The sequence below is a fragment of the Triplophysa rosa genome, linkage group LG3, assembly GCF_024868665.1.
Source record: "Triplophysa rosa linkage group LG3, Trosa_1v2, whole genome shotgun sequence".
Classification (NCBI taxonomy): domain Eukaryota; kingdom Metazoa; phylum Chordata; class Actinopteri; order Cypriniformes; family Nemacheilidae; genus Triplophysa; species Triplophysa rosa.
The window spans coordinates 7,931,293-7,950,587 of record NC_079892.1 but is presented as its reverse complement, the minus strand read 5'-3'; the positions used below and the strand labels follow the sequence as shown (position 1 = coordinate 7,950,587).

Below are 19,295 nucleotides of genomic sequence, written 5' to 3'. Positions count from 1 at the left end.
ATTATATAAGATATATTCTTATATTTATATTACTTTATAATTCTGAACTATAACAGACAAATATGCACATAGACATCGGGATAATTGCGTTTTAATGAACAAAAAAGATAATCATGTTTACAACAGGTTAAAAAATAGCAACATGTAGGAGCATTGGGATAAATACTAAATTTATGGCATGTTCAAGAGAAGCCCAGCCATGTTCACTTGTATAAACGGTCACAAAGTGTTGTGACTTACAGTACTGCGGAAGGCAAAGAGTTCACATTTTAAACATTGACAGCATGCTTCCTTATAAGGACCACATGTAGCGAAAATGTTTAATGTACAATTATCACTTATTGTAACATTGTGTTGTTTTTCATTTATGCCAGAATCTTCAAACATATAAAAAAGACCTAATTTATCTTGACACAAATAACGAAACAATACAATTTAAAGTTTTGTCTTGCTGTATTGGTATTATAGTGTAAATGGTGTTTGAAAAAATTCTGGGTTTAAAACTATTGTGTAGTTATATTTCAAATATGACTACACGTGCAAACAACATCGAATGTTTCATCTAAAAACACCAAATGAAATGAACTCGCCTTATGAGAAAATCAAGTATCAGTCCCTGATATCACATGAAATTCAATAAAACCAGTGCTCTAAACCACTACACTAAACTACTCAAAGTAACAATAACTCTAAACCACAGGTGTCTTATTCTGCTCCTATCCTCTTCCACTACGAATCAAACACACCCACCCATAATTTTCAAGTAAACCCGAAGACATTGATTAACCAGTTTAGGTGTCTTGAACTCAACAGTTGCCCTCTAGGAGCAGAATCGGACACCGTTTCACTTAACCATTCATGTAAAAGATGAGTAAATACTCCAATTTTATAGAAATTGCTACTTCCTAAAAGATCTAATTGAAATTCATTGCAAAAACGTTTTTAAGAGTCTCTTCTTAGATAGATATCCAAGATCATGAAGGCATCCAAATGAAGCTTAGCAGCCATTGGACTCTCCTTGTGCAAGTTAGGTCACTTTGCATCATACCGCGATTCCTCACATCATTGTTTAAATCCAGTCCACATAACCAATGTGACGTATCACGCTGATATAAGATTGTGTAATTAAAAAGTAACAGACTGTCTCAGTGAAGCAAAGGAGATGGAAACCAGTGCACATTAAGACTCCTGGTGTAGGTTCTTAGAAGAACTGACAGGAGGCACGGCGTCTGTGGAAGAGCGTGGGAAGTCTTCCAACAGGCTTCACATGAAGTCCCTCGTAATGGTCCGTCCTCATACACCCCAGGTTTGGGCTTGAGAGGAACCGCCGATGTCTGGAATCTGATCAGCGAAGGATTGCGTCATCCACTGACCATCTTGAACTTGGTCGGCTGGGTTTGGATTCGTAGGTGCCTTCTCGGCTGCTTTTCCTGAAGGATGAACACAAAAAAGTCAAAATTTCACTCTTAAAAACATTAAAGTATAAGTATAAAATACGTGTTTTTCTGTGTCTTTGGTGTGTTATAATTTGCCCATGCATGTATTAGACGCGCAAAATTGCAAAAATTAAAGTGTCGGAACAAAACATGCATTCTATCTAAAAGCGAATGCTCACCCAGACCTGCCTGAAACGCCTCGTGTAACCACACCCCCACAAATCTACATCAGTTCGTGGTATGATTTGACTAAGACCGCCCAAATGTATACCCAAGTAAGGTGGGCGTACCTGTCAGAACAATTGCTTTGGAACCTGATGTCCCAAATATGGTAAGAGGCGTCACATTTCCGTCACACGCTTGCAATATTCGACCAATCACTACGCACTGGTTAACTGGCCAATCATAGCACACCTCGCTTTTCAAAGCGATGAGCTTTGAAAAAAAGTCAGCGCGTTTCAGAGAGGCGGGGCAAAGAGGAGATACAAACATGCACGGTATGTGGAAAAAATAGCATTTTTGAACCTTAAATCGTGTATACACATTGCATTACATCTAAAACAATCGACAATATTCATTTTAGCCGTGTCATAAGACTCCTTTAACTTTACATAAATCCTAAAAGCTACCAACCTGTTTCCTCAGATGCAAAGTTACAAATTCCATTGCTTTGACCTATATCAGGGGCAGTTTCTCCATAAGCTCCCCCAAATGCCGTCTCATAACCAGGATCATACTGCTCTTCTTTGATAGCCATTCTCTTAGCATCCTCTGCAAGATAGAAAAAATGGTGCTAATGACTATACAGCATTACAGGTCCATTATTTTGTTTATGATTCAAAATTCTCACTTATAGATGAATGGAATGAAATGAAACATACCTTTGGCCATGCCGAGATTGAAGCTATAATCCACTTCCTCAATGTCCTTAGTCTTGATCACACCCTTCAGCTGGTCCCTGAGTTCTCTTAGCTTGATGTAAAAGTGCACTTTGTCCTGAGCACGTGGGAACTGGGCACAGCGAGCGCTGGAAGAGGGCATCAGGTACAACGCCTAAAAAAATGCAAAAATTGACTGTGATATTCTATTACGAGTTCAGTCATACAAGATAACTTGGTGATTAATGATGATGGTTCTTTACCGTGTCAGAGTCTGGGATCTTATGAGGCTGTAGTCCAAATTCAAGCTTTTTGGGTTTTTTCCCAAATATCTCTCTACAGAACATTTCATAAATACCTGAAACAAAATTCTTCTTTAAACGCACGTCTTTTACACATTTATAATTCATTATGTGCATCTGCTGATATTGGTAAAACAATAGCTGAGTCCAATGGGCTAGTTGCACAAGATGCTGCCTGTGAGTTTTTGCGACGCCAGGGTCGGCAGACTAATTTCCGGTCGTATAACACTATCGAGTTGTTTTGGCTTAACGAAGTTCTCAGCAATGTAAAGAGGATCTGTCATATCGCTGATATATTACTTTCTTCTATTGATCTAAAAAACACCCATATTGCTGGACAAAAATCCAACTTTGCCCATACAATGTTATACGACCGGAAATTAGTCTGCTGACCTTTGCGTCCCAAAAGCTCACCGGCGCCATCTTGTGCAACTACGAATTGACTTATTAATTATATATGGTGGGCATATACTCACATTTCCCATTAAAAACTGCTATGAGTGGCTTGAATTTCATGATTTTTTCGACTAGGATTTTTCCACCCTCTCGAAGCTCCTTACTACAGAAAAAACAGGTTATAGGATCATCACATCACTATTTTTCTAGCCCTGAATGAAAGCAGAGCTGTCATCTGTGATACCTCGAGAGATCTTTGCTTCCTGGTGTAGCTCTTGCCACCATATTTGTGAAGCCAATGCCATATTTCTCAGGCAAACTATGGTCATCCATGTGATTCAACAGCTTCTCGGTGAATCCAGACAGGAAAAGACACTTCCCTGAAACATACATTTGCAGATTCTCAACAATTTGTTTTATTCTAATGTGCACACATATCCACATTAAGGATCAAATGAACTCCAGTGTACTTACAAAAATGATTTCCTGGTCCAGGGAACCATCTTCCGATGTATGCCGCCATCAACCCCGGATTAATTCCAATCTGGATCATTAAAATGAATAGAAAAGCATCATTTAAATCTCTTCCAGCACAAACTCGACTTAAAACTTTAAACATTTTCATTCTAAAACTTTTTCCTGACAGAAATCATGTAAACTCACAATGACATAGTCCAGGTTGGGGATAAGGATGTCTGGCAGAGTCTTTTTCATGACCTCCTCTTCCGACATGCCTTTAAAGCGATCCACTTTCCTCCTTACTTTCTTGAAGGTTTCATCAATTTTCTCCTGTCCTTCAGCAGGTGGGGCCTCCTTATCCTCCTTTGCTTTCTTGGGTTTAGGTCCAGGTTTGGCTTTGGGGGCTTTGGGTTCTTTTGGTTCTTTGTTTGCTGGTCGTCCTCGCTTGCCTTTAGCGGGTGCTATGGAGAGGGGAAACACTTCTATTAGTATAAATCACATAACAGTATGTTTTGAGTCATCACATGTTCGTATGAATGACATAAAGATCTGCTTTCCTAAATACAAATGGACACACTACCTTTCTGTGGTGCACCAGGCTCTTGCTGGGCAGCATCTTCTGGGTGTACAGGCATCTGCTGCATGACCCCCTCTTCTCTGGGACCCCCCATCATATAAGGTGCATTGCCATTAGCCATGTGTGGATACTGCGCCTGAAGGGTCTGTAGATGCTGCTGAGCGGACTGAACCCTGTTTCAAAAATAAAACAGGAATATGTAAAAAAAGGCACATTATTAGTTAAAGGAGTAGTTCAAACAAATCTGAAAATGTCCTCATAATTTACTCCCCCATGACATTCCTGATGTATGACCTTTTATCCTTCTTCAGCAAATTATATTTTGAGCTCATTTAGTTATCGGTAAGCCACATTCATGGCAACATACAGAACAGTGTGGTAGGTTTAAACATAGTGGTACGTGGATAAAGTCAAATCTCATTGGTTCTTACGTGATTTATGACAAAACACATAAGACATCTAGTCGCGAGATAAGCTAAAAAAGATCAGAAATGTACGTTTTCTCACAAAATCCGTTAGCCTCAGCGATATTAAACAACTGCAGTCATTTGGATTACATAAATGATGGATGTTTGTGCTTTTTGGAGCTTTGCCATGTTGACCCCCATCTAAGGGGTCATAACAGCATTTTAAATTAAAATATGTTTGTGTCCAACTAAAATTGTATAAAAAACATAAGGGTGAGTAAATTATATTTATAAGGTGTATTCATGATTTTTTATATTTGGGTGAGCTATTTATTTGACCTTTAATAATATGCAAATATATTCAACTGACATGATTTTTATAAATTACTGCAAACACTAAAACACTAGGTGAAATTGTTTAGTTGGGTCAGTTGCACGTCATTAAATTAAACCTGGAAATTAATTTTGCTGCAAATAATTTAGTTAACTGCAGAAGAACATCAGGTGCACTGAAAACAATAACACACCTGGCAACACAGGACAATTTCCTTATAATAAAGCATGAGCAGTCATTGTGGTTACGGTTGTCGTTGTGCAAGCAGATACAGACTGGTTAGTAGCATTCAATATCAAACGAAAATGCTGAATATTATAAAATCAGTGGGATCGTATTGGCGCCAATTGATGACAAATATGGGACACTCACCATTGTTGGAGATATTCCGAAGGGGCATTGGGCAAAGATCCATACAGCCTTTCATCCATCTTTACGGGATTTAAATAAATCAATATTTGTCTTTATTCAAGAGCAATTTCAGTGGTATTTTCACAAGGGAATGTTTATAACCAGCCTTTCTGCATAGGTGGCACTTTTATGGCACCCTATTAGATTTTCGTCAAGTCACAGTTAACTATTCTAAACATATTAATTGTACCTTTTAATGAATCCCAAAACGTACACAATACAATAATACATGTATAAGCAGGACCAGAAAAGAACAGTTTAATATGGTGGGTTAACTAACTACATACCCCACGTAGTCAACCAGCACAAACCTCCAATAATAATGCTAATGCTATTTTACCACCAGCAATAGTTTACAATGCAAGTATATAGAGATCTAAAACTACATTTAGCAATAACATATCAATCTATATTTATAAACACAGGTAAACTGAAAAGATCCTTAATTTTTCGTAAACAAAAGAAATGTTAAAATGTTAGCATGGTCGGCGAACACTGGCCTTGGTGTAATTCATTGAGTACAATGAATGATGGTGGCTAGCTAACTATGGAGCACGCTTTCTGTCGATATAAAAAGCGTTTTATGAGAATGTATTTCAAATTAAACTATGCTTGATGAAATATATACATACCGTTGTTATACGATTAAAACGATAGTCCACTTAAATGTTGATTGTCTCGTTTTACGAACAAACCCGGTGAAAGCAACAAAGACAAGACCATAAGCAAGAAATCAATTTGACAGTGGGCTGTGCCAAAGCACTGATACTGGGGTACGACCGGGCAACGTATGTGTAGTTTTGCTATTATTTGTAATAACACAGTCAGTATCCAGGGAAATAGGGTTTGAATTAAACTATTTCGAATGTAATATATGCATTTCATTTCATACGTGTTTATTCGTGTTTAGAGGGTAATAGAGAACTGCACCCCCCCTAAAAGATATATCAATGCGCTGTCCCCACTGACGTTTAAAAGTCTCAAGGAAAGCCTCCCATTGGCTGCAGATAAATTCTACACCGAATGTCAAAATAAAGCTCGTCATTTTTTAACGCTGTTCTCCTTGCGTCATAGATAAACTAAAATTTAACATTATCGTTAATGCAATAATGAATATTAGCACACCTTCTTCGAGGTTTACAGCCATAATAATCGTGTCAGAAACAGATTTGACTGCCCTGAATCATTTCAATTCTATGAAGTACTAATTAAAGTAAATATTATTCCATAACCAGAAATGCCCATGGTTTTACCACAGTAATACTTATAGATATAGTAATTATTGTATTTTGCTACAACATACATTTGTACACTTTAGGCGTTATAAATGTGTTTACCAATGAAAAAATAATGTGTAGTCCTTTTCATATTTTTTTATTAATGGAAAACTTCCCATTAGTAATACACACAATCCAAAATAAAAAACTAAAAACAGACTTACAGAATGACACACACAATATATAATGCGTTCTCACAGCAACGAAAATGCTAAACTGTTATTATGATGTAACAAGAAGGTATAAATGGTACCAAATAGAATTATTACACACAACAAGTCATGCACATTCATTACGTGCACTTCTAAAAAGTCTATGAAATATTTTACAGTTGAGGTAAACCAAGTCATCCGTTTTACAAAAAAGCACCTTGTAGGGCTGTAGGTCTAATGTAGGACTGAGCATGCCATCAGCAATACTACTTTATAACCATGCATTGAGGGCATACACCTATAAAAGTCTACAACCTTCTATAATAGAACAGTGGTTTGCGGATTTTTTGCGCTTAAAGTCTCTATTTGTACATATCAGTGTCAAATATATGCATAGAGCAATATATTTGCAAACAAAAGTCACTAAACCTTTTTATAAAGTTTCAGAGGCACGAAATGCAATGTCTCAATGTTCAGAGAATTTATAAGTTCAGTCAAGCTTTGTAAAAAAGCTTTGTTTACAAAACACACAAAATTAAAGTCACATACATTGGACATTAAATAACCCATCATGACAACACTTATAAACAAAACATAAAAATAAAAAAGAATGTCCTTGTTGGTCCTTCTCCGTACATGTGGTACAGACAATAACATGGCATAATTCTTTCTCTGATAACCTCTTCTCAGGTTGTTTCATTGTTGCTGTTACATCTGATGTCTGGAATCTGGTCCGCAAACGGCTGCATCGTCCACCGGTTGTCTGTTACGTGATCTACAGATTTATATTCATTATAACTAGCCAACAAATTATGACATGAAACATGATTTAAATTGACGTACAAAATAAAGGTTCCTACCTGTTCCATTAGAACGAACACCGAATGCTGGCTGTGGTTCCGCCCAAGATCCATGACCACAGGTCTCCTCATATCCAGGGTCATGCTGTTCCTCTTTGATTGCCATTTTTTTGGCATCCTCTGAAGAACCACAGAAAAACTTTGCTTAACACAATATGATTAAAAGAACACTTCATTTAAATAAAAAATATTTATATACTTTACCTTTGGCCAGAGTCAGATCAAACGAGTAATTTGTCTCTTCGATCTCCTGAGTAGGGAGCACTCCCTTCAGCTGATCCCTGAGTTCTTTTAGCTTAATGTAGAAGTGCACTTTGTCCTGAGCACGAGGGAACTGAGCACAGCGTGGGCTTGACGATGGCATCAGATAACAAACCTGGTCAACACAATATCGTGTTCCATTAATATGCATCTTTCACAAGAAATGCTCAGATCCTATCCAATTGGTATTAAGAAACTCTTACCGTGTCTGTGTCTGGCACTTTGTAAGGTTGCAATCCAAATTCTAAGTTCTTGGCTTTCACTCCCAAAATCTCCTTGCTAAATATTTCATAAATACCTTAAATATTAAAAAAGGATTAAAATATGTGACAGATAAAAAAATACAAAGTAAACAGTCAAATCTTCTTACCTTTTCCATTGAAGACAGCGATTAAAGGCCTGTACTTCTGGAGCTTCTCCAAAAGTTGGTGACCACCTTCACGGATCTCTTTACTGCAAAAATTTAAGGTTTTAGGCATACATTGTCCCTGGGATGTTGCACCTAAATATTCATTTTCATCATTACGTATGGCACAGCATGCATGTTAAACCTACTTTGAGAGGTCTTTACTCCCAGGCGTAGTCCTTTCCACCATATTGGTGAAACCAATGCTATACTTTTCAGGTAGCGTCTGATCGTGCATGTGGTTCAGCTGTTCATCGGTCAACCCAGAGAGAAACAAGCACTTCCCTATAAAACAATCACATAAACATACATTACATTTTAAACACATGCATAAATATATAAACATACTCTACAAAGAATAAGATCAGGTTAATAAAACATACAAAAATGGTTCCCGGGATTTGGATAATGCCTTCCTTTGTAGGCTGACAAGAGTCCTGGATTGATACCAATCTATTAAAAAAATAGCAAAGAATGTCAAACATACATACAGGTAAAAGTCAATATGTAAATTGTATTAATGTATAGATCATAAACAGAAACTCACAATAAGCATTTCCAGATTATGGGTGATGATATCTGGTAGCTTTCTGGCCATGACTTCCTCTACTGACATTCCATTGAATCTGTCTAATGTCCTCTTTGCTTTTTTTGGAGATTCCTCAGCCTGTGTCTGCTCTTTTATTTCACTTTTTAGGGGCCGCCCCCGTTTCTTGCCTTTTGCAGGTGTCAGCGGAGGATCTACAAAACAAGCGTGTGCCATCATACAGCAGGACTGCAGAAATATCCACATTTTTGTCACATGCACTGGCTGAACATACCTGGTGGCGGGATAGGCAATTGTTGGGGTTGTTGTTGATCCATATAGAGATTTTGATGTACTGCTAAATTGGTCATGACTTTGTCCTCCATTGGTCCCTCAATATTAACCATCTGGTTATATTGTGGCACCTGCTCAGGATGAAACTGCTGATGATTTGTCTGGTACCTGTTTAAACATCGTAAAAAAAAGAGAAAAGCACTATGAAAATCTGGATAACGGAGACCAGAGTCTCTGCGTCCGCTATGTTTGAAATATTTCATCAGGTCTGTCCTAATGCACCCTTTGAAAAACAGGACATCATTCAGATTACAAAATAAATGCATTTATTAAGCTAAAGGTTTTGTGGGATCTTTTGGGGCTGGGTAAACTCACCAGTACTGGAGATAATCCATAGGGGCCGTCAGAGATGAATACTGCCTTTCTTCCATCTTAATTGGTGTTCTTACTTTAATAGATTAATATTCATGTTTTTGTTACTGATATACCAGCTGTTAAACCACACCTCCCCTTTGTTTAACAGGTTCTGGAGCGCCCGTTTTATTACGATTTGGCTCAAGTTTCTCGATTCAACGGCAAAATATATTACATTTTTAAATGCATTTTTAGTAGAAACATGAGGGTTTCAAAGACAATGCCCAGGATGCCCATGCAGCTCGCTCACTGCACTCATTTAAAGAGCTGTGTGGATCATTGACCCCCATACACAAATTAAAATAGCGCGTTTCGCTACATACAGACATGTTACTATTTAAAAGGCTTGTAAATCTTACCTGCCATATATATTCTTCGGAACTTATAGTCTTCATTGTAGTATTTAGTAGAAAAAAATCTGTACTAAAAGATACTACCCATGATGTATGAAGCTAGTGTAAAATGTCAACAAAGCTACAGAGAAAATTCAAAGTAAAAGTCTACATATTATTTCATATTATTGAAACATTAGAACGAAAAAAGTTTACGCAGTTTTGTGATTAAAATCGTTTTACTCTCCATGTATAGTATAAAACAACTATGTTTTTTCACCTTTCTAACTTTAACAAAATAATCAAATTTAAGCACAACTTTAATGTGCTTTTATACTATTAGGCAACGGGGTCGTAATGGCACAATTCACATTTTTAGACCGTACCATTATTTACAGAGGAGGAGATCGTAACACATTTATAACACATTTGTATATTTAAAGCATTTTGTGGTTTGTGTAGTTTTATCAGTGATAAAAAGTAGTTGTAAAATTATGATATTGGATGTTAATTAATTAAGAGTTCTTTCCTCATTTGTTTAGCCAAGGTTTTAGATCAGTACTCCCTGTGTGTTATTCATATCATTTGAGCTGTCTGAACATGTGAATCCGACATGTAACAAGAAGAACCTTTACTGCGTATAACAACGGTGTAATACTATATTGACTGTATACATTTGCGAATGTGAGTATACCTTCTTTTAGTTTATTTTATAAAATGTTGTGTGTGTAATAGTGCTTTATTTTGAGCCCGTAAATCATCATTTGTTGCTACTTTTCAAGGAAACTAGCACAATGATGAAATGACCTTCTAGCAAAACTCACCTTAATTTTTGGATTAACCAAATAGTTATATAGAAGTGTTATATATGTAGGTAACAGGGACTGTATGTTTACCAGGATCACCATCTTTCAATAGGTGCAAAGTGACAGAAAATCTGTAAACCACACAAGTATTTAAAGATGCCAGCAGGCGTATCCTGGCCAAGATATCTAAGGATGCTTACTGCCAGCATGTTGTCAATGTTTGCAGGAGCACAGGTCGTTCATCAGTATTACCGTCCTGATTTGGTTAGTGTCATGTTTTGTGCATTTTCATTTGTTATAGGTATTGCTGGTAAAAAAGGACTATGTAGACCTTATAGTGTACATTACATTGTATTTAGTGCAAAAATGATAGGTGGAAATAATCAACAAAGCTAAAGAGAAAATGTTATGTATTAATAAATGTTTTTTTTTGCATTATAGACGATTCCAGATGTCCCACCAAAACCCGGGGAACTGAGAACAGAGCTTCTTGGCTTAAAAGAAAGACAGACAGACTCAGAGAAACAATGACACATTTAATTGCTTTGTAATTACTGTACATATGCACATAATGTTGTAAAGACTCCCAAAACCTGAGTAAGATGAGACAAAAATTCTTATTTTATACTGTGAATAAAATTATTTGTACTTACACTTTGTCTTCTTTGTTATATATAGTGCAACATTAGATATCAAATCATTAAAGTGAAAAAAAACAGTCCTTTATATTGAATTTTTTTTTATTTTTTTGTTGAATTTGCATTATTATAATGAGAGACTTTTGCAGTTTGTGGCAGTAACAGTTCTGGTGGTAACTGGATTTAGTATTAAACACCATAATAAGAATAATGTAAAATATTTTATGCAGAATTACACATGGTTCGCAAAGGCCAATATGTTTACATAGGACTTTTATTATGAAAGTGCGTTTGTTAACGTGAAAACGGAAGTATGCAAATTTGAGAAGCTGTTTGGCAAACCATGTACCGCTGAAACGCTCTCGCCTGTCATTCAGAAAGCAGCTCTGGAACAAATATGCCGACCTTGTCTCTGCCCCTTTCTAATCTGGTCAGAAATAAAGACAGTTTAAAGACTCTTATCACACACTTTAAGTACTTGCACACAAAAAGCGCGACATGTTTGGTCGACAACAGATCGTGGATGTTTGGATCTCGGGAACGGAAAAATGGTCAAGTGTCCCAGAGAGAGATCCCAGTGGGACAAGTGACAGCAGCGAACATGTGCACCAACTCCTCCAGTGACGACAAGATCAGCTGGCTCTGGTCTGTTTACAATGAAACGAAAAAGCAAACGCAAGGTTAGTTCTCATACATGTCATAAGACGTCAAATTTTCCCTGGTCATCTGTCACAAGTGACCATAAGGCTGTTGAAATTGTATGCATATGTATATCACTACATAAGAAAATGTGCTAGATTTGATCATTCGTCATATACATTTTTCAGGTCAGTCTTACCATTTAAAGTGTCAAGGTTTCGGGTCATGTTGTCATACGATTATAATACATTGATGTAGTTATAAATACGGTGGAATATGAAAAAATTGATCAATCTTCACATTCAAAGATTCAGAATTTCCTTATTATGTTCAACATAGATTTATCATTTATAATTGTATGTTTCCCCTTTTCATTATATTTCGAATAGACAATGAAATCATGAATGGTCAATTATTTATTAACACGAGTATGTTTATTCCTCAGATTTAATACCAGTTATATCAAACAACTTTGTAAATCCAGACACCATCTTTGCCAATAATGAGACAAGCCTGCAGGACATTGAGATCTATGGCTTTGATTATGACTACACTCTGGCTTTCTACTCTAGTCATCTTCACACCCTCATTTTCAACATCGCCCGGGACATCCTCATTCAGGAGCACAGGGTAAGTGACCCAACAGTTCATTTGTGCTGTAAATTATATTTTTATGAATATTCAAAATGTGAAAAATAAAATATTCAAATAAATAAACTGCTTCTGCAACAATATCATATCATGGCCTGTTCTCATATCAGTATCCAGAGGGATTGAGGAAATATGAATACATCCCTAATTTTGTGATCCGTGGTCTGCACTATGACGTTCAAAAGGTATGTAATCTATTTCCTATTGCTTGTGCCATTGGTGTTAAAGTTTTGTGTGATCTTTTTTCTCATTGATCATTTGAAATCCAGGCCTTACTGATGAAGATTGATGCCTTTCATTATATCCAACTGGGTACAGTATACAGGTAGTGTGCATACTGTAATGCATATTACTAAAATATATAACCTAGTATAATGCGTTTTTACTCAATGTCATGTAAATGTTTATGTAGGGGTCTTAATCCTGTGCCGGATAAAGAGGTCAGTGCTATGTACGAAGGGTCCCATGTACCCCTTGAAATCATGAGTGACTTTTATGGCAAGGTCTGTAGGTTTCCTGTACATTTTTTTTACAATCGACTTGTTTGCAAAAAGCAAAGCTAAAGAAGTTTAATAGCAATTATGTCCTGACGTGGCTTTTTCCTATACAGAGCTCTCATGGTCAAACAATGAAGCAGTTCATGGATATCTTCTCCCTTCCAGAAATGACGCTTCTCTCCTGCGTGAATGACTATTTTATGAAGCACAATATTGACTACGAGCCCGTTCATCTTTATAAGGATGTCAAGGTATATTTGCAAGATTGATAAGTTGTGTAAATGTATTACTCTTCGGACTCATTACTTTTTAGTCTTACAAATTTTAGAAAATGATAAGTAGGCAAATTGGTGCAAAAAACACATTTTCTGTTACCAGTATCACTTTTAAGGAGATGAATCGCTGTCCTATCCAGGGTACTGCAGATGTTAGAACCCACTTGATCCCTCCTTAGCTCATTCTGAGGTTTGGATAAAAATAGATTTAGCATGTTGCTATTTAGGTTTGATGTGAACACATGGACAGCAGCGGTCTAATTTAAGACTGAATGCACCATCTGTGTCGCATGCCTAGATAGAAGTAACGTTATAGATAACGCAGATAATCTTATATGGTCTACAGATCTGGGAAAAAGCTGTTCTTGCATACATTTGTAATCATTATTATTAAATAACAATTCTCAAAAGATTCCATGTACCGTTCCTACAAAGATGTCTTTCCATAGATGAAATGAATGAGATGTTTCACAGAAGGTGGCAGGCAGCACGTCAGGTCTTTGTGTGTTGTTTCAAAGCAGAACATTGACGTGCATCCTTTGCTTTGATATTCTGCATCTGGTTTGTTTCTCTGCTCCCAGGAGGCCATAGGAGACGTTCACGTCAGAGGGATTATGTACCGCGCAGTAGAAGCTGATATTGGTACGTTTTCATTTGTACCTGCATGTATGAGCAATATTATAATATAGTTTTTGTTATTGTTATCACAGAATTATTTTATAGCAAATGCTTCCACTAAAAGATATTTCTTTCTTACTACAGAGAAATATATATGTTACGGTGAACAGACACATGCTGTTTTACGGAAGCTCTCCAGAAACGGAAAGAAGATGTTTTTGATCACCAACAGCCCTTTTGATTTCGTGTAAGATTTTCTACATTTCAGATACCCCCTGCTTTTCATGCCTTGTCAGTTGTTTAAATTGTTGTTTAAACAGTTGTTTTGATTCTTTATTGCAGAGATCGAGGCATGAACTACATCGTTGGAAAAGACTGGCGGGACCTGTTTGATGTCGTCATAGTGCAGGCCGACAAGCCGGGCTTTTTCAACGACAGGAGGAAGTAAGTTTCAAAACTCTAAAATGCTTCTGGCTCTTGTAAATCAGTCCAAATCAATGTTACTCTGATATTATTACACCTCCTCTCAGAAATTTCTCTATAAATCATGACATGAAGCATTTAAGCCAAATTAACATCATGCTGTATGTGTTTCTCTGTTTTTTAAAGACCGTTCAGACGGGTCACAGACAAAGGCGTGTTGTTATGGGACAGGATTCACCACCTTGAGAAAGGGCAGATCTATAAACAGGTAATCTTTCATGACCCGGTGTTTAGCTGCCAGCTCTTTCTGTTCAATATTAAAGATCGTGGAATGTCATCTGTTTCCAGGGAAACTTGTATGAGTTTTTGCGGCTTACAGGCTGGAGGGGCTCAAAGGTTTTGTACTTTGGAGATCATATTTACAGTGATCTTGCTGTGAGTATTTTTTTTTCGTACATGTTCACAAACATATACTTGCGTTCAAAGTTGTTGACCTTTTCAGAGCACTCTTAAAAAAAAGGTGCTTCAAAAGGTTCTTTGATGCCGTAGAAGAACCCTTTGGTTCCATAAAGAACCTTTAAGATTTGAAGAACCTTTCTGTTTCAAAAAAGGTTCTTTGTGGTGAAAACAGATTCTTCAGATCATAAAAAAGTAAGAAAGAGATGGTTCTTTAAGGAACCTTTGACTGAATGGTTCTTTGTGGAACCAAAAATGGTTCTTCTATGGCATTGCTGTGAAACAATGAACCTTTTAAACACCTTTTATTTTTAAGAGTGTAGTCTGTTTGAGCCATATAGCTCTTTCCAAAATTTAGTAAGTTGATCCACGTCATCTTAACCGTCATTAAACCTCATAAGAACGATTTAAAATGTTCTGCTTAGGCAGCAAATCTTAATGCAAATTTTTTATATATCCTATAAACTTCCAAGGGGGGCTCAAGATGACTTATTGGGATCCAATCCAACAGTTTTTACAATTGTTTCGAATAAAACAAAACAAGCAACAAAATAAGCTAAAACAACTATAAATCAAAATATTTCTAAGTTTAATTCTTTTTATAATAGATATACATCTGTCTAGTTTTGCCAAGCTCTAGGATATTTTATTGGGTAGAAATTGGGTCTCAAAGGATATTGTTGTGGACAATGGGGAGGGGTTTAAAGTCGTAAAGGTTAAAGGTTGAGAACCACTGCCCTATACTGTACATCACACAAGACGACTAGCCCTTTAAAAGTGTTGGGTAATGAAAATTACATGAAGATATCTTTGTCTGTAGGACCTCACCCTGAAACACGGTTGGCGAACAGGAGCCATCATTCCTGAGCTACGGAAGGAGATTAAAATAATGAACGCCGAGGAATACGTTCATACCATGACCTGGCTGCAGGCGCTGACCGGACTGTTGGAACAAATGCAGGTTAGACCACCAGGGTGTACAAGTAATTCATTTCCAGATTATTCTGTGTGTTTTTTCTATGAAAACAAGACTGATCGGAAATAAAAAAGGATAGAAAATCAATCTAAAGTTGGGCAATGCATACAGTACCAACACGTTGATGGTCACATAAGCAAAAAAGGAAAGTCTCAAAACATGAATGATTATGGACACCAATGGTGCTAGTACAAATTTTTACTGATGAATTAGGCACAACCAGAGCCATTGAGAGAGAGAGTCGCGTCAACTCCGTTGACTCCAATGGAACAGTTTTTTCACAGCAATGGAAGCTCTCAATAGTTCCCGGAAGTTACTAGTAACGCATGGAGCTGCGACTAAACAGACCAACTGAGGTAAACTTCTAACCCATTTAAAGACGAAAGCCACTTAATGAATAAAAAAATGAAAGAAATAAAGCATTTAAAGAGAAAACATAACTTCCTGGAACTATCCGAAGGCTCCATGAATCACGTGACGCTCCAGCGTTTTGGACTTCCGTTGGCAGAACTCTCTCTCTCAATGGCTCTGGGCACAACAAGACCAGGAAAGATCCGTTTTGATTCCATTGACATGCCTAACACTTCCTTTTAACCCTTGTGTTGTGTTCAAGTTGTTACTCAGCCAATGTTCGCAGGTCTTGTGGACTCACAACATTATTTGTTTTTTAAATCAATACAGACATAAAAATATGCAGAAGTATGCTACAGATGTTTACTTTTTACAAGCAAGGTAGACAGTTAGTTTGTTACTTTATGTCATTTACCTCTGTTAAATCTTATTTGTGAAAAAAGTGCTATGTGTTATTTAGGGTAAAATGTCATTTAACATCTTTATGATATTGGTGGAAAACTAGATTATAATAAAATATACTGTATATAAATGCCTAAAAGTTAAAAAATAACGTTTTTATTTCAGTAAACATTGAAAATGGGTTCCACAGAGCCGAACACTGTTTGGTTAAGTTGACTTTAGTGTATATATCTGACTCATTTATGTTCAGTGGTAGGATGTATTTGAGCTTGTTTTTCTCACGATCATAGCAGATGTCCACTTTAATACACAAAGCATGACCTGTAATAAGGTCTAAGTATCAACAGTATGAGCGCATGTGTCCAGACTGCCCTGCTTTTGGCTGAGGTTGTTTTTGTCTTGATCTGGCAGGTGCACAGAGACTCTGAGTCACAAACGGTGATTCAGCAGTGGATTGATGAAAGGGAAGATATGAGGTAAATAATCTTGCATTAATCTTTAGACCTTTACTCTTTACGCTGGCTTTAAAAGACCTTTGTCTGGCATTTTAAAAAGGTAGATATGAACAGTGTTGGGTAAGTTACTCTGAAAAAGTAATGAATTACTAGTTACTAATTACATATTCAATAGTGTAATTAGATAACTGTACAAATTACTCTCTCCAAAACGTATTTAATTACTTATTATTACTAATTACTTTCTATATTCTACATTAACCTTGATTAGAATTGATTCAAGGATAGACATGAAACGGCTTATTTAATTCATTCAAATAACTACATAAATTATTCTTATTAACTGACCAATTGTATACAAATGTGAGAAGGATACATTAAAGCATACATTTACAATTTTGATGCAATTTCCACTACTGAATATATTACACAGTATTTAGTTCAATTACATCAGAAGTAACTGTAATTAAATTACAGAAAAAATAAGAGTAATCCCTTACTTTACTTTTTCAAGGGAAAAGTAATTAAAATACAGTAACTAATTACTTAGTAACTAGTTACACCCAACACTGGATATGAACAACCGGTATAGTTTTTCTCTTAGTTTATCTCTTTGTAGATAATAATTGCATTTCATTTCTTAAAAACCAAGATATGGAAGGGGTGTTTTATTTATTCAAGGTTTCAAGCTGTAACGACATTGAACATCTTGTTTTGGACAGGTTGCGGACCAAAGACATCTTCAATGCCCAATTCGGGAGTCTTTTTCGTACATACCACAACCCGACCTACTTTTCGCGTCGCCTCTCACGATTCGCCGATATCTACATGGCCTCTCTCAGCTGTCTGCTGAACTACGACCTACAGCACACCTTCTATCCCAGACGCACCCCCCTACAGCACGAATCTCCTATCTGGCCCGAGCAGACCAGCGCTGGAGCCATGAACATCCCCTTTCAGAGCCACAGGATAAACACTGGATCAGAGTAGGATGTAGAGACAGTGTTCTGTAAATTTCATTAGACATTAAACTGAAAAATAAGTTTAGAGTGAAATGCTTCAGCTGGTTGTGGTATTGTGGGTTAGGTGTTCCTCCAAAAGTGTGGTCGGACAAAGAGACATTTTTATCCAAAAATGAAAATTCTGTAATCTACTCACCCTTATGTCGCTCCCCATCTGCTATTTTTCTTTCTGTAGATCACAAAAAAGTGTATTATATTTTTTATAATATGATAAAATAATAAGATAAAACAATATATAAAAGACAATATGGTGATTATGACAGAATTTTTATTTTTGGATAAACTGTCAATTTAAGAATAAATGTTTTGCTATGTTTTGATAGTCCCACAATGTTAACACTATTGAGGAAATTCCATCTACGAATGACTTGTTGTCTCTGCATGTCAAGCTGGGATAGGAGAAACTTTAAACTGTCAGTACCTTATTTTTGTATTAAGTTTAATAAAATGCATGTACAATAGTTGGGGATAAACTGACTGCAGGTGTATATGGACATGTATTTTAGTTGAATATTTTACATGTGGTTTTAAGAGATTGTGCCTCATAATGTTGGTGAGGTTCATTTGTAGAGGTCATTATTTTTGAAGTTGAGAGTTTACCTTTGTGAATGGCCTTCAAAGTCCACCTTCATTAAGTCTGTTAAAAGAAGGGAGTGAATAGTCTCATACATGTTTAAATTGATTTTGAAGTCAAAGCCTGAGTTGATTTTTGACCTTTCTGCCAGTTAGAAGTCATGGCATGATATGACAAATGCAAACCGGAAAAGTGGTTCTAATAAATGTTGTTCTTCATTAACAAAGGGGAAGGTTGAACTGAATAGAAGACACTATATATTGAATGAAGGGTTACAGAACATATCAGTGTTCAATGTTTTAAAAGCCTTACATATTTTCTATGTATGAATATAATAATACACATTTTTATCAAAGCTGTAGACGTTCTGTGACACTTAAGATACAAGTTAAAGATTTATCCATTGCTGTGTAAGATAAGGTCATACAATTCTTAATGTATATGCGAAGAAGTGTATTGTGTGTTTTTTACATGATGGCTTTATAGGGCATTGTTGCAGTTATGTTGTGTATGTGTACATTCAAGCCAGCATTGAACATGCTTTGTTGCAACTTTGAGAACGCAGTTTTTTTAAACAATGGTATTTACTTCCAATTTATCTACAATTACCGCCTTTGTTTTTGTGATTCCAAAGGAAGTACTTGCTGGACATTTTTTGACATACTTGCTTTAAAAAAAAGCATTGTCCAAGCTGTTTTCTGTATTGTTTGTGCTAACTCTTATTTGAAGTGTATTGTATTTGTGATATTTATTACAACTGTAACCAAACTAATTTGTCTGTGTATTACTT

At 36.4% G+C, this 19,295-nt stretch overlaps 4 protein-coding genes across 8 annotated transcripts; 2 read left to right on the top strand and 2 right to left on the bottom strand.

The window, feature by feature from the left end:
- Positions 1–69: 69 nt before the first annotated feature.
- On the bottom strand, positions 70–5,946 carry tdg.1 (thymine DNA glycosylase, tandem duplicate 1). Of its 2 annotated transcripts, XM_057330412.1 has the most exons (11): positions 5,833–5,946; positions 5,162–5,220; positions 4,052–4,221; positions 3,676–3,932; positions 3,487–3,556; positions 3,257–3,392; positions 3,093–3,175; positions 2,578–2,672; positions 2,318–2,489; positions 2,070–2,207; positions 70–1,430 (listed from the first exon to the last, which is right to left on the bottom strand). In XM_057330412.1, exons 2-11 carry the CDS (start codon positions 5,218–5,220, stop codon positions 1,294–1,296), a joined length of 1,317 nt encoding a protein of 438 aa, XP_057186395.1. In that variant the 5' UTR covers positions 5,833–5,946; the 3' UTR covers positions 70–1,293. The 2 variants fall into 2 exon arrangements, with proteins under 2 accessions (XP_057186395.1, XP_057186396.1); XM_057330413.1 differs by lacking the exon at positions 5,162–5,220 and having other exon boundaries at positions 71–1,430.
- A 618-nt stretch (positions 5,947–6,564) lies between these two features.
- On the bottom strand, positions 6,565–9,862 carry tdg.2 (thymine DNA glycosylase, tandem duplicate 2). 3 transcript variants are annotated; one of them, XM_057329818.1, is made up of 11 exons: positions 9,750–9,858; positions 9,352–9,424; positions 8,978–9,144; positions 8,704–8,897; positions 8,540–8,609; positions 8,306–8,441; positions 8,121–8,203; positions 7,954–8,048; positions 7,694–7,865; positions 7,490–7,609; positions 6,565–7,404 (listed from the first exon to the last, which is right to left on the bottom strand). In XM_057329818.1, the coding sequence occupies exons 1-11, from the start codon at positions 9,754–9,756 to the stop codon at positions 7,316–7,318; spliced, it is 1,206 nt and encodes a 401-aa protein (XP_057185801.1). In that variant the 5' UTR covers positions 9,757–9,858; the 3' UTR covers positions 6,565–7,315. The 3 variants fall into 3 exon arrangements, with proteins under 3 accessions (XP_057185801.1, XP_057185802.1, XP_057185800.1); XM_057329819.1 differs by lacking the exon at positions 9,352–9,424 and having other exon boundaries at positions 9,750–9,862; XM_057329817.1 differs by lacking the exon at positions 9,750–9,858 and having other exon boundaries at positions 8,978–9,743.
- A 344-nt stretch (positions 9,863–10,206) lies between these two features.
- On the top strand, positions 10,207–11,193 carry LOC130552134 (ubiquinol-cytochrome-c reductase complex assembly factor 6). 2 transcript variants are annotated; one of them, XM_057330253.1, is made up of 3 exons: positions 10,207–10,406; positions 10,622–10,792; positions 10,970–11,193. In XM_057330253.1, the coding sequence occupies exons 2-3, from the start codon at positions 10,685–10,687 to the stop codon at positions 11,057–11,059; spliced, it is 198 nt and encodes a 65-aa protein (XP_057186236.1). In that variant the 5' UTR covers positions 10,207–10,406; positions 10,622–10,684; the 3' UTR covers positions 11,060–11,193. The 2 variants fall into 2 exon arrangements, with proteins under 2 accessions (XP_057186236.1, XP_057186235.1); XM_057330252.1 differs by having other exon boundaries at positions 10,219–10,406; positions 10,641–10,792.
- A 279-nt stretch (positions 11,194–11,472) lies between these two features.
- nt5dc3 (5'-nucleotidase domain containing 3) lies at positions 11,473–19,268 on the top strand. The gene is made up of 14 exons (XM_057329546.1): positions 11,473–11,846; positions 12,251–12,435; positions 12,567–12,641; positions 12,726–12,781; positions 12,869–12,959; positions 13,067–13,204; positions 13,810–13,870; positions 13,991–14,093; positions 14,189–14,290; positions 14,456–14,537; positions 14,618–14,704; positions 15,546–15,686; positions 16,866–16,930; positions 17,632–19,268. The coding sequence occupies exons 1-14, from the start codon at positions 11,564–11,566 to the stop codon at positions 17,897–17,899; spliced, it is 1,737 nt and encodes a 578-aa protein (XP_057185529.1). The 5' UTR covers positions 11,473–11,563; the 3' UTR covers positions 17,900–19,268.
- Positions 19,269–19,295: the final 27 nt, after the last annotated feature.